The 14,674-nt window shown below is 38.3% G+C and overlaps 1 protein-coding gene across 4 annotated transcripts in view; it reads left to right on the top strand.

The window, feature by feature from the left end:
* Positions 1-14,674, top strand: part of NR6A1 (nuclear receptor subfamily 6 group A member 1) — a 204,704-nt gene that overhangs the window by 160,076 nt on the left and 29,954 nt on the right. For 2 of the 4 annotated variants that reach the window (XM_065878578.1, XM_065878577.1), the window contains exon 3: positions 8,488-8,730. In XM_065878578.1, coding sequence (XP_065734650.1) covers positions 8,488-8,730 — 243 coding nt within the window. The remainder of the gene's footprint in view (positions 1-8,487; positions 8,731-14,674) is intronic. The other 2 variants (XM_065878580.1, XM_065878579.1) reach the window with 1 other exon arrangement.

Raw genomic sequence — 14,674 nt, 5'->3', positions numbered from 1 at the left:
GGGTATGTACCTGGGATGGGTCATAAGATAAGGTGTATCTTCAACTCTAATAATGACACACTTCTATAGTAGTTGTACCAGTAAAACACTTCTACCAATGGTATGTGAAAGTTAGTTTTTCCAAATTGCCACCATAGCTTGAAGTCATTTTTAATTTTTAGCCATTCTAATGGATGTGTAATAGTGTATCACTATGGTTTTAATTTGTATGTCTTAATTTGCATGTCTTTGATTACTGATAGGTTTGAACATCTTTTCATAAGTTTATTGATTATATGGATAGCCTCCTTTGTGAAATGCCTGTTCAGGTCTCTTGCCCAGTTTTCTACTGGGTTGCTTTTTTCTTATTGATGTAAAAGAATTTTACATGTGCTGGATGTGAGCACTCTAGGTTGTGTGTATTGCTTATATCTTCTTTCACACTGTGGCTTGCCTTATCACTCTCTTGAAGTTCTTCATTTTAATGAAGTCCAATTTTATTAATGTTTTCCTTTATGTTCGTGCTTTTTATGGCCTGTTTCAGAAATCTCTTCCTATCCCAAAATCATGAAGATATTCTTCTTTATTATCTTCTGAGTGGTATATTATTTTGCTTTTTTTTTTTTTTGGCAGTACACGGGCCTCTCACTGCTGTGGCCTCTCCCGTTGCAGAGCGTAGGCTCTGAACGCGCAGGCTCAGCGGCCATGGCTCACGGGCCCAGCCGCTCCGCGGCATGTGGGATCTTCCCGGACCGGGGCACGAACCCACGTCCCCTGCATCAGCAGGCGGACTCGCAACCACTGCGCCACCAGGGAAGCCCTTATTTTGCTTTTGATACTTGGGTCTGCTCTCTACTTGGAATTAAACATTTTGCATGGGGTGAGGTAGGATCAAGTTTCTATTTTTTTTCCATATTAGGTATCTGATTGTCCCAACATTGTTCATGGAAAAGAATTGTATTTTCCTCACTGCTCTGCAGTGCCACTCATATCATAAATTAAATATCCATATATGTATGATGATGTTGTAGGATTCTCCATTCAGTTCCTTTGGTCTGTTTGTCTACCTGTGAGCTAGTAAAAGATATCTTAATTACTATAGCTGTAAAATGAATATTGATATGTGGTAGATAAAGTCATCTTATTTTTTCTTAAGTATTTGTGCTATTTTTGTTCTTTTGCATTTACATATACATTTAGAATTAGCTTGTCAGGTATAGACACACACACACAGAACTGGAATTTTGAATGGAATTTTACTGACTCTGTAGATCTTTACAATAATAACTCTTCCAATCTATGATCATAACATACCTGTCCATTTACTGAAATCTTCTTCAATTTATCTTAGAAATATTTCACATTAAATAAGTATATTAAAATTTTTACATAGAGATCTTATATGTCTTTATTAGATTGCAACCTAGGTATTTTATATGTTTAGTATGTTTAGGTATGTTACCTAGTTAGGTATGTTTATATGCTATTGTAAATGGCATCTTTTGAAATTTCATTTCTGTTTGTGGCTGGGATAGAAATATAGTTCGTTTTTGTATTTTTTTTTTAATTTTACTGTGCTTGCTAGAACCTCCAGTACAATGTTGAATGAAGGTATTGATAATGGGCCATCCTTGTCTTCCAATCTCAAAAGAAAAGGTTTTTTAAAGCATTTCACCATTAAGTATGATATTTGGTACAGGTTTGTTTAGATAGTCTTTATTATATTAAGCAAGTTTATTTTCTATTCCTAATTTGCCAAGAGTTTAATAATAATAATTTGATTTCTATCAAAGCCTTTTGTTTTTTTTAATTAAAGCACTATTTATTGCTTTTAAGATGGATTGTTTTTAAACAAAATACTTTCCAGAATGTTCCATAAGTTGCAATTTTTTATCAGGTTCTGATATTACAGGAAATGTATCTTTAATAACAGTAGCGCAACTGACATTTACTGTATTTACTGTATATTAGGAATTGTATTAAGCAGTATAGTGTAGTATGAAAGGTCTCAGATCCTGGTTCAAGATTGTCTGCTTAGAATCCTGGCTCTGCTACCCACTAGATAGCTAGGTCCTGTTGAGGACCTGGGGCATATTTTTTATCCTATGTGTGCCTCAGTCTTTTACATCTACAAAATGGGGATAATAGAGTTGTGAGGAATGAGCGAATTATTATATGTGACACATATAGAACAGAACTTGTTACATAATAAGCACCAGGTACATGATGGCTGTTGTCATTACCTATAATCGTTTATTCCCTAGCAACTGCATGAGGTGAGTACTATTGTTATCTCTATTTTACAGTTGATAATGAGACTTAAGAGAACTGAGTTGTGTGTCCACAGTTAACAAAGCTAGGATGTGGCAGAGCTGGAATTCATACCCAGTGTGTCTTAACCACAAAATCAGTGTATTTTAAACTTTTTACAATTTGATCCATAGTACATTGTGATCCACTGCACACATGTACACACAGACATAAAATGCACACACTTTAATTGAAAGGAAGGTTTCACAATATTTACCCTTACTACATGTGATGCACTTTGATATTTTCTTTCATTTTTTCTAAAAATGCTAGTCGTGATGCTATGGGTTATGACATAATTTCGAAAACACTGCACTAAGCCATAGTATTTATTCATTTATTCATTCATTCATTCATTCAACAAGATGAGCTTCTTCTATGTAGCAGTCATGGTACCAGATGTTACTGTTAATGGTTTTCTTTTTTCTTTTAATATATTTATTTATTTATTTTTGGCTGAGTTGGGTCTTTTTTGCTGTACGCAGGCTTTCTCTACTTGCAGCTACCGGGGGCTACTGTTGGTTGCGGTGCGCAGGCTTCTCATTGCAGTGGCTTCTCTTGTTGCAGAGCACGAGCTCTAGGTGTGCGGGCTTCAGTAGTTGTGGCTCGCAGCCTCTAGAGTGCAGGCTCAGTAGTTGTGGCGCACGGGCTTAGTTGCTCTGCGGCATGTGGGATCTTCCCGGACTAGGGCTCAAACCTGTGTCCCCTGCATTGGCAGGTGGATTCTTAAGCACTGCGCCACCAGGGAAGCCCACTGTTAATGTTTTTGATTGAGACTTACTACTGCAGTATAATCTTGGTTAGGTGTAACTAAGGGGTCCTGCCACTTTTATAAAACAAGAACCTTAGTATTGTAAAATTCTGGTCAGATTGATGACCAGATAGATTCATTTATAAATATCCTTGTATTCATTTACTTTTTGTTCTTGCTAAATGATGTAGAAACAGGAACATCGATTTGTGTGAGCGGGCACGTGTCATTGGTACCCTGAAGAGATGTTGATAGGGCTCTTACCTGGTTCAGATTGTTATTAATCTTCTAAGCCAACCATATCAGCTGCTTATTCATCATTTTCATTATTTCCTTTGAACTTGATGTTTCTGCCTCTGAAGATTAATCTGTGTTCATAGTGACCCTAACTGAGCTCTGTATTAGCCCTTCTCTCTCTACACAAGAGTGTTAATGTGTGAAGAAATGAAAATTATATGATAGTTCCTGTTACCTGCCTTAGAATCATTTCTGATTAAAAATAAATTCTTAAGATTGTTTCTAAGTTTTGAAAGACTATAGCAAAGACAAGCATGTTACCTTCCTTTCTAACAATGCCCATGTGTGGTTACATTTATTTCTCATGAGTAACCAGCAAGCATCCTTGAGAACATCTTGCAGGAAAAAAATTCTGGGCAAATTATGACTTTTACATATAGAGGGGTAGGACATAACTTGATGTTGTATCTGTGGATATTTCTGGGTAACTCATCTTGAGTTAGTCTTGCTGAAGCTTAGTAAACTATATTGGCTATTCTAGAAATGAATGAGATTGTTTTGAGGAAAACCCAAGTTAGAGGTTTCTAGCGCCAAAATTGAGACATTACTTTATATGCCAGTTGTTTCTTCTGCTTATACCCTCCTCTCCTTTCACTTGTCTAACTGATAGGCATACTTCAGAACTCGCCTCCTCTAGGAAATCTGTTATTACCTTACCCTGCCACCAGACTGACTGAATACTCCTCCTTTGTGCTAGTGGAATTTTTCAAGTTTTTTTAAGTTAGGAAAAAAAAAAAGACAGTCAACAATATTGTCTAGTACTTTAGAGTTCATAAAGCTGTCTCATTCTAATACAGACCATGAGGAAGCTAGAGCTCCATGTCATTTATAGGTAATCTGTTAACTCATTGATTCTCACAACAGTTCCTTGAAGAAGGTAGTATGACCCACATTTTATAGACTAGGAACTGAGGTACCTCTGGAGAGGTTAAGAAGCTTTCCAAAGTCACACAGGAAGTAAGTCATAGAGCCTAGATTTGAACGCAAGGATTCTGACTTTAGAGACCAAGTTCTTAATCTCTATGTTCTACTGCCTCTGCTCAGAAGATTTTTTAGAGCTGACAGTTGTCTCTTTCCTTTCCATCATTGAGTTGAGACTTACCTTGCCATGGGGCCCGAGTTCAACTCTACCTCCCCACCCAAGCCTCTTCCCTTGACTGCCAGGCAAATCTGTTTACCTAATGCCAGTCTTCTCAATTAAAGTTTAAAGTTCTTAAAAACTGTCTTAGTGTTCACCCTCCTCTCTTCTCTTACTCATGGGGAGGAGAGCAAAAGAGGAAGATTCCAATAGTTTTTACTTTAATGTTTGATTTTTTTTCCCTTCATTCATCAGTTTTCAGAATACTGAATTGGTGTCCTAGAAACCTCCAGTGGTAACTAATGAAGTTTTTCTTTTTAATATTATTATGAACTCATTGATTTTTATATCTGAAGTGTTTTAATCCATTGCCATCATTCTTTTTGATGCATAATCTGCTCCATTTAAGGGAGGCTTTTATGTTGCTCCCTGTATCCTTTTGACATAACCCCATTATTAGTCTTGGGTAGTGCAAGACTCATCTTGTATACATTCTGCCTCAAACCTGAAATCAACCATTTCTCTTAGGAGTCCTGGCTCCTGTTCATAGGAAATGGTATTTTTAGAGTACACTGTCTGAGCCCTTCTACCTTCTAGTATTCCTGATCAAGACAAACATTGAACTTCTCTGATAAATTAGTAAGTCTTCTCTCCTACTATTTTTTAACCCATTGCTATTTTTGTAGATAGCAAGCTGCCTTGTTCAGAGTTTTAAATACCTATCATTTTTCAAACCCTCAGATTTTCATCAACAACTGTGTCTGTTATCTTACTGAGCATTAAAGTTACTAAGAGCCATAGTTTCTACTTTGTTTTTGTTGCTATTGTTTCTGTTGGTGGTGTTGTTTTATATATATTTTTTAAATTCAATTATGGTTGATTTACAATATTAGTTTCAAGTGTACAACATAGTGATTCAATATTTTTGTAGATTATACTCCATTTAAAATTATAAAATATTGGCTATGTTCCCATAGTCTCTACTTTGAAGCGCTTATTTGCCTGATTTTTTTTTCCCCGTTATATTTTCAGGTAGACTAACAGATTAAGAACATTGAATAGATTAAGAGTGCCATATGGTTATGAACATCTCCTTTGTGTTGTTAGGCTCACTAGTAAAAGAATACTGTAGATGTAATGAATCTGAAATTTCAGATTTCATGTGAGGAACATAACATGATATGCTTATGTAAAAGATAGACAAATTTCAGTGAGGCGTATAACATGATATCCTTATGTATAAGATAGAGAAATGTCTGGCCTAATTAACAGACAAAACTAGTTGAACAGCTGTTTCCAGCTGGTTAATTTGGTTAAGTCAGATTGAGAAGGGGCTCCAACAGCTTGCCTGAGGCCACATTTCTGTTGAATATTGTTTTAAGGTTGGAAATGAAAATGATCTAATATTGACCATACAATATTAGAGAAAAGGAGGAGTGAGAAATAACTAATATACTGGGTGGCAGGACCAGATCCCCAAAGAGTTCCATAGACCAGAATGACACATAGAATTTCTTATATAAAGATAAATTTGATCAAAGACAAGTGTAAAGTCCTACCATTGGGTTTAGAAATCCTACACTTCCCAAGAATGGAATAAGAAAGACATGCGTTAATGTTAATATGTGATAAATACTTCAGGATTTAGATGTCTGTGAACCAGATGTGAATTAAATGTAGGGGGGGATTGGAAATTCATCAGTCTCAAAATCAGAAAGTCTTGAATTCTAATTTCAGTTCCACTCCTGATTATATAACCAATTAAATTTCCTTACCTCTTTAAGCTTCATTTTTTTCCCATTATAAAATGTGTAGCATTTTTATAGCATAGCATTGATAATTATAAAATACTATGTATATACTGGTGTTGACAGCTGCAGATACATAAACAAAACTAATTGAGTCTTAAATTGAGAAAATCAAACCATTTAGTTCTGGATACTTTGTTTAACAAGAAATTTTGATACTATATGATTAAGAATAAGAAATAGGAGAAGAAAAATTAGGAACCCCACTTATCTTTAAATCTCTGAATGGTTGGTATATGAACTAGGCTAGGTTATACATTTATTTTTTGCCCATGAGCACATAACTCAGGGCAATGAGGAAAGCTTCAGGTTAATAGACTTTGGCTCAGTGTAAAGAAAAGCTTTTGAACCATTAAAACTATCTAAAACGGAATGAATGGAATGAAGTACCTTACTGAGTCACTGGATATGTGCAAGTAGAGTTCCAACCCCTTGTCTTAGAATATCGTAGAGGGAGTTCATTTCATGCCTCAAATAAAGGTCTGTTGGAGCCAATTTCTAAGGCCCTTTCTTAACTCTTAAGATTCTTGATTCTGTAATATGGGGATAAAGATACCTCTCACAGTCATTGAGATGAATAAATAAGACAGTAAAAACTTCTTGAACACTGCATGGTACACGCTTGGTACTCACCGAATTTTCTTTGCTGTATCTATAAGATAAAAATAATCCATGCCCTGGTCTTGGTACAAGTGAGATAATGAATGTAAACATACTTTAAATACCCTTCAAGTCCTTTATAAGAATCAGAGGTGCAGAAATCTCTATCTGACATCTGGACAAGCACCATTTGGGACAGTTTGCTTCTTTCTGTTTGTTCATTTACAAAGGGAGACCTTGGATTTTTTTAAGCTGTGTGTGTGTTTGTGTGTTTCCCAAGGGAAGGGCCTGACTTACCTGCGTAGAACGGATAGATTCGCCTTGCCGTGGCCACAGAGTATGTTGGTTAGGTACATAGACTTTGGGGGTTCCAGCCCTAGTTCCCTTTCTTACTAGATGGGTGACTGTTGAAGAGTGATACTACCTCATGAGCTTCATGAGTTTCCTCAGCTGTAAAATAAGGGTACCTCAGTTAGGTTTGTTGTGATGATTCAGCACAATAACACGTGTTAGGTGCTTGGCACAGATCAGAATCTTTGCAGGAGGTTTCTTTTTTCCTTTTTGTTTTTTTAATTGAGGTATATAGTTGATTTACAGTGTTCAGGTGTACAGCAGAGTGATTTGGTTATATACATATTTAGATTCTTTTCCATTATAGGTTATTACAAGACAATGAATATAGTTCTCTGTGCTACACAGTAGGTCCTTGTTATCTATTTTATATATAGTAGCATGTATTTGTTAATCCCAGATTCCCAGTTTATCCCTCCCTCCTCCCTTTCCCCTTTGGTAACCAGAAGTTTGTTTTCTAAGTAATATAATATGGTATTTGTCTTTCTCTGCTGGAGGTTTCTTGGACCCGCTACCAAGGTCTGACATAGTTCACCAAGGCACTTTTTTTTGTCATATGCCTGTTCCTTGGCAGTTGCTTGGTCCAAAGTGGAATTTGCTTGGTCCAAAGAGGAAGTGAAGAGCTATATTCCAGCCTGAATTTCTGCTTTGACTAATTTGTTTGTTGCTAGACAGTGAGTTCCTTGACTATGGGGATTATGATGATTTATTTCTGAATACCCAATACCTAGTACAGCGCCTGGACACAGAGTAGATGTTCTGCTGGAATGTAAGCTTCACCAGGGTCTTTTATTCATTGCTGTATCCATGCCTTACAACAGTGCCTAGAAGAGAATAGTTGCTCAGTATATATCTATTGGATGCATGGATGGCTTAGCTGGGCATGGAAGCTTCTTCGCTTGTTAATAATTATAACTGTCATTTATTGGGTATATACCATATGCTGGGCACTTACATACATGGTAAGTAATCCTTACCACCTTCCTACAGGGTAGAAGTGATGGGCTGTTGCTAAAGAAGGTAAGGGAGAAGGAGGAGTCAAAGATACCTTCCAGGTTTCTGACTTGGTTACTGGTCCAAGTGATGATGAAACTCAGAGGAAGGAATGTGAGTTCTTTTTTTAGTTAGGCTATGTTTGTGGTATCTACAGGTAGATGCAGGAGTCTGTTCCTGCAACAAGGGCTTTAAAGATGCCACCTCTTTGCCAGTTAGCCTGGAGAGAGTAATGTTCTGGGTCTATCCAGGGTTGCTAATTTTAGATCTGCAGGCTTAAAGCCATTATTTCCACTGTGTTCTAACTTGCATATGTTCAGTTTCTGTTCCAGATGATCGGGCTGAACAACGAACCTGTCTCATTTGTGGGGACCGCGCCACAGGCTTGCACTATGGAATCATCTCCTGTGAGGGGTGCAAAGGGTTTTTCAAGCGGAGCATTTGCAACAAGCGGGTATATCGGTGCAGTCGTGACAAGAACTGTGTCATGTCTCGGAAGCAGAGGAACAGGTGCCAGTACTGCCGCCTGCTCAAATGCCTCCAGATGGGGATGAACCGGAAGGGTGAGTGGTGCTTGTGGCTCTGCTACCCACACTTCACCCATCACTTTATCTTTAGCGTCAGCCATTAAGCCTTGGAGTTATTCATTTCCCAAGCCTGCACTTGTACTGTGTACTCATAACCCAAAAATGAATCTGCCTACAGGGATCTCCCAGATTAGGTAGGAGAAAAGACTGGTGAGATGTTAAGGATCCTGTGAGAATGAATGCACAGGGTCCATGTGACAAGACCCCAATTAACAATCAGGTACTAAGTAGTATTAATATACTCCACTAGTTCTTTTTTCAGGGCATGATGAAAGGAAGCAGGAATTTTATATGAAATGGCAGGAAGGCAGTAGGTCCCCTGAATGTGTTATCATTTTGTTTGGTATAAGCATGGCATACTCAGGTTGGGCATACCCAGAAATCTGCATCCAGGTTGGTGAAGAATTTGGGATTTATTGGGAAGTTTTCCAAGAGCCATTAGCCTAAGATGACATGAATAAACCAATATTCTAAGGGGGTTAATCCAGAGGGCAGCTTTGAAGAATGGATTGGGGTGGGGGAAGCAGAAAAAACACTTAGAAAGTATTTAGAAGAGTGCACAAGAAAGGTATGAAGGATCTGAAGGAGAGGAGGAGGGGAAAGTAATGGCACAGATGGGGAGATGTGGGAGAAGCTCACCTGATAGGAGTTGGTGACATACTGACTATTGGGCAGTACCAGAGGTTGAAGCTGATAATTCGAATTAAAGTAAATTAATTGAGGCTTCCCTGGTGGCACAGTGGTTGAGAGTCCGCCTGCCGATGCAGGGGACACGGGTTCATGCCCGGGTCTGAGAAGATCCCACATGCCGTGGAGCGGCTGGGCCCGTGAGCCATGGCCGCTGAGCCTGCGAGTCCGGAGCCTGTGCTCCGCAACGGGAGAGGCCACAACAGTGAGAGGCCCGTGTACCGCAAAAAAAAAAAAAAAAAAAGTAAATTAATTAATAAAAGAATGGGGCAAAATGTTGACCTTGGTAGGTGCTGAATTTGAAGTACCTGAGAAGGACACACACATAGATGTCCACTAAGGAAGTCGGATTGGAACTGAGCTGAAAAGTCCTGCTTACAAGTAGAAGTTTGTGGAGCTATTGGCATAGAGGTGGTAAAGTTTTGTTAGTGGGTAGAAATCACCCAAAGAGGGAACTTGGATACAGAAGAGAAAGAGGGCCAATGTCAGAACTTTAGGAGTATTCTCATGGAGGGTGGAGAGCCTTGCAGTGTAGTTCAGTAAAAGAATAGAGGTTCAGGAGGGGAGAGGTTGGTGACAGACTAGCTCTGTGACCTTGGGCAGTTTGCTTTATGTCTCTGATGCTAAATCTTACCTTTAAAATGGTATGATAATACTTAACTTTCAGAGCTCAGTAGAGGATTAAATATGACTATGTATATAAAATACCCAGCGAGGTATTAAGAGCTTATAGTAGTAGTATGGGGTGGGGATTAGTCAGATTTAATGAATTGTTCAAATTGGTTTTGTAGCAGACACTAAAGACTGGTTTTTTTAATTGTGTATGGGATAATAAGATTTTTTTGAAAACTTGCCTATTATGAAGAGAGGTAAGAGAGATATAGAAGGGCATTTAGGTAAATATAGGTCATTTATAATTTACTTACAATACTAATATTTACTGAGCATTGTGTGTACCAAAAAGTCTTGTATACTTTCTATGCATTATCTCATTAAATACACACAACAACCCTATGTTAACTATTACCCTCAGTTAACAGAGGCAGCTTAGGGAGGTAAAATGACTTACAAGTAGTTGGATTAGTGGTTGTTGTATTGACAGTTAATAATTTTTAAAATGTAATTTGTTATTAATCAAGCAAAACTTGTACCTAACCACATGGACAACAGTGTTACTGCTTCACATGTCTACTGTATGGGATAACTAGTTGCGTGTTGGAATGTGCTATATTTACCAAATGATAAAAACATTTCATAGGGCATTTAAACTGTAACCAACTTTGTCCCCTGTCTGTGTTTCTAACCTCATTTGTCCAGAATTTACTGTACCTCAAGCATGCCTTGCACTGTCCTGCCTGTGCTAGTTTCCTTCTGCTACCTAGAAATCCTCTCCCTTCCCCACTATCAGTTTACTCCTGCAGAAATCCTTACAAGCCACCAAGTAATGTATTGAAGAGAGAGTCTGGTCATCTGACTTGGTTTTGGTCTACAGTTTTCTCATCTTCCTTTGTTGCCTTCACTGAGAGTATTTTTTTTTTTTTTTTTTTTTTTTTTTAATTTACGAGTGGCCTCTCCCGTTATGGAGCACAGGCTCTGGACACACAGGCTCAGCGGCCATGGCTCACGGGCCTAGCCACTCTGCAGCATGTGGGATCTTCCCGGACCGGGGCACGAACCTGTGTCCCCTGCATCGGCAGGCGGACTCTCAACCACTGCACCACCAGGGAAGCCCGAGAGTATTTTATCAAAGCGTATTTATGAGTTGCTTTCTTGACTACTCTCTCTGATGAATCGTCCTGCTTATTCATTCAAGAGTGTGAGATTCTGAGGCTTTCAGCCAAACTTGCCTCTTCCAGGGAGGAAGAAGCTTACCCAACATAACCCCTCTAACCATAGCCAGGAGAAGATGACACATGAGGTGTGAGGGATGTAGAGCTGCCTTCCTAGGCCCGTTTGCATGCAGAGCAGACAGGCTCAGTTGCATGGTGAAGGCTGCGTCTCAGAGAGAAACCCTGCCACCTCCTGGTTGGTGCTGAGAAAGCAGAATTAAAATTGCAGTTGCCGCTGGAGTATTTTTGGGGTGATGGAACTATGATGTTTGACACATAATTTTATGCATCTGTCAAAAGCTATAGAACTGAGCACCACAAAAGAAGTGAATTTCACTGTATATAAATTTTTTTAAGCAACCAGTATGGTGGGCGGGGGTGGAGAGAGACTGTAGCATTTAGCAAACGAGTCTAATATTACAAATAAATCACATAGCCACACTGAAGGGAACGAGGAAGAAAGGAGCTGGCCTTGGAAAATAGTGTTTTGACTGTATACTGTTAAAACTGAAGACAAAAAGAACTGTATACAAACAAAGCACTCTGGTTTATAAATTTGATTCTCTCAAGGTTATGGTTTAGGAATTCTTTTACTACTTTGTATACTAGGGTTGAACAAATAAGGAAATAAACTGTTGATAATGAGAGTTGGGTTTCTCACATCAGGGAAAGAAGTTATAAATCAGGAAAGGGGAAGGCTAGAATGACACCTCTGGTACTAGATTGGAGTCAGAGGTTATTGTAATATGGAGTCATGTTTAGATAGATTAAAAAAATATAGATGTGTGTGTAGATACATGAGTTGGTATACATACATATATTTCCTAGCTCAGCCATTGAGAAGGGCTAGAAGCAATGACACCCCCAATAGTAACGAGCACCTAGCGTCCATATCTTGGTTTCTAAATATCAATAAAAGGAATCAGAAGTCCTTGGAGAACTGGTTAATTTTAGGGCTGAGGCAGGGAATACTATAAGATGAGTCTGGAGCATCTTGTGGTGCCGGAAAGTTAGAAGGTGAGATATATATATATATATATATATATATATATATATATATATATATATATATATTAGTTTATAACCCAAAGAATTAAATATCCATGAGTTCATACTGATAAAATGAACTGAATAAATAGAGGAATGATGATTCTTCCTTACAGAGGAATTCTAGTAAGTGTTGAAAAAATGAGGGAAATAGAAAATCACCATTAGAACACCATAGTAGTTGCTATAGGCAAGATCCACTGATGGATGCTAAAATAAGAGAGCATGGGTTTGAACAGAAACAGAATATTTAGAATAGTCTCAGAATATTTAGTAATTACAAAGAGAAAAATAGTACATTTCAGTAGAGAATTCTGACAGATATCACTTTAGCCAAAGGATCAAGAGAACATCAGTGTGTTTACATTGACATCATGTACCCCCTGATATGATCACTAAGAAGGGCACACATATACATATGCACATATACACACACAGGGATGGATAGATTTATCCCCAATCTCATCATGAGAAAACATACAAGCCCAAATTGAGCAATATTCTTCAAAATAACTGGCATTCTACAAAATACTCTCCATAAGTGCCAAGGTCACAAAAGATAAGGAAAGACTAAGCAACTGTCACAGATTGGAGGAGACTATGGAAACATAACTGCTACATGCATTGTGAGATCCTGGATTGGATTCTGGAACAGAAAAGGGACATTAATAGAACTGGGAAAATCTGAATAAAGTCTTTGGTGAATAGTGTTCTACCAAAGTTAATTTTCTAGTTTTGATGAATGATCTATGGCTATGTAAGCTTAGTTAACAGAAGGGGAAGCTGGGTGTAGAGTATACGGGAATTCTCTGTACTGTTTTTGCAATTGTTCTATAAATCTAAACTTAACCTCAAAATTTTAAAAATTAACTGTTAAAAAATACAGCTGTCATGTGTGAGCCTACACTCAGCCTATGTCCCCCCCATCTCTGGACATAGATATCTTTTCAGACCTTGAACTTGGCTGGTAAGGAAATTAATTAGCAAAGCAATGAGGGAGATTTAAATAAGTATGGTGAGTAGAGGCTGGGCCCTTTCTGTCCATCCCCACTACTACACCAATACCCCCGAAACACATCCTCCTCACACATCTTGCAGTCTTTAGGTAAAGGCGGGCTCCTCAGAATGATTCTCAAGACCTCTGGCATCCCTTCCCTCTCCCTCTGCTGCTCTTCCCACATAATCCAGTTCTCCAAGAACTCGGGGATATTTCATGTTTTGGGGGCTTTGCACATTTGGTTTCATCTTCCTGGAATGTTCTACCCCTCTTCTTCACCTGACTATATATACTTTTCATTCTAGACTCAGCTTTTATTTGTAACATCCTCTAAGATGCCTTCTCTGACACCACCCTCCACCATATAACCCTTTTGTGCTTCCATCGCCCTTTTTTGCTCTCTGCATAACGCTGATCACCTTGTGCTCTTTGTCTGTGTACTTGTCTGTTTCCCCCACTGCCCCCATTATTAGACAGTGATCCTCTCATGGGCCATGACCAAGTCCTACTTTTCTCGTGTCCCAATTAGTGTAGGATGCTTCCTGGTTTGATGAATTGACTGTGATGGTGGCGGGGGCAGGGTAGGAAATGGGATGGGAGAAATATTGTTAAAATCATCAGAGGCAAGAGGAAGCTACACTGAGCCACATGGGGAATTCATATCAGTTAAGTAATTATGCGAAAATACTTAAAATTCCCATAACTTTGTTGTCTCATAACTTGCTGGATAACTAGTTCAAAAGTGAAAAGGTTAAGGAAAGCTTGGAGGAGGTTGCTGTTTGCAGAACGACATTGTTGAGACAGTGATCCTGTGGCATTGCCGTATCACTTTACCAGGATAAAAATGGAGCACCGAGAAATCTCAAGAAGAGATAATATTTGAGCAGAATCTTGAAGGAATAGAAGTTCAAGCTCCTTACAAACTTAGAGCTTTGTAAAAATGGCTCCCGCTTCTGTCCCTCTCTCTTCTTCCGTGTGTGTGTTCTTAACTATTTGGGAGTAAGTTACAGATTTCATTCCCCTTTCCTTCTAAAATAACCACAGCACTATTATCAAAATCAGGAAATTTAACATGACATAATACTATTAATTAATTGCAGACCGTATTTAGATTTCACTTGTTATCCCAATGTCCTTTGTAGCAATTTCTATTTTCTAATCTAGGAGCCAATCCAAAATCACACATTATATTTAGTTCTTAGGTCTTTTTAATGTCCTTTTATCTGAAGTAGTTCCTCATTCTTTTTTTGTCTTTAATAACATTGTCAATTTTTAAGAAAACAAATCATTTATTTTGTAGACCGTCCCTCAATTTGGGTTTGTCACTTTCCTCACAATTAGGTTGCGGTTGTGCAGTTTT

Source organism: Phocoena phocoena, chromosome 6 (genome assembly GCF_963924675.1).
Source record: "Phocoena phocoena chromosome 6, mPhoPho1.1, whole genome shotgun sequence".
Classification (NCBI taxonomy): Eukaryota; Metazoa; Chordata; class Mammalia; order Artiodactyla; family Phocoenidae; genus Phocoena; species Phocoena phocoena.
The sequence above is the reverse complement of the archived record's forward strand: the minus strand, read 5'-3'. Positions and strand labels throughout refer to the sequence as shown.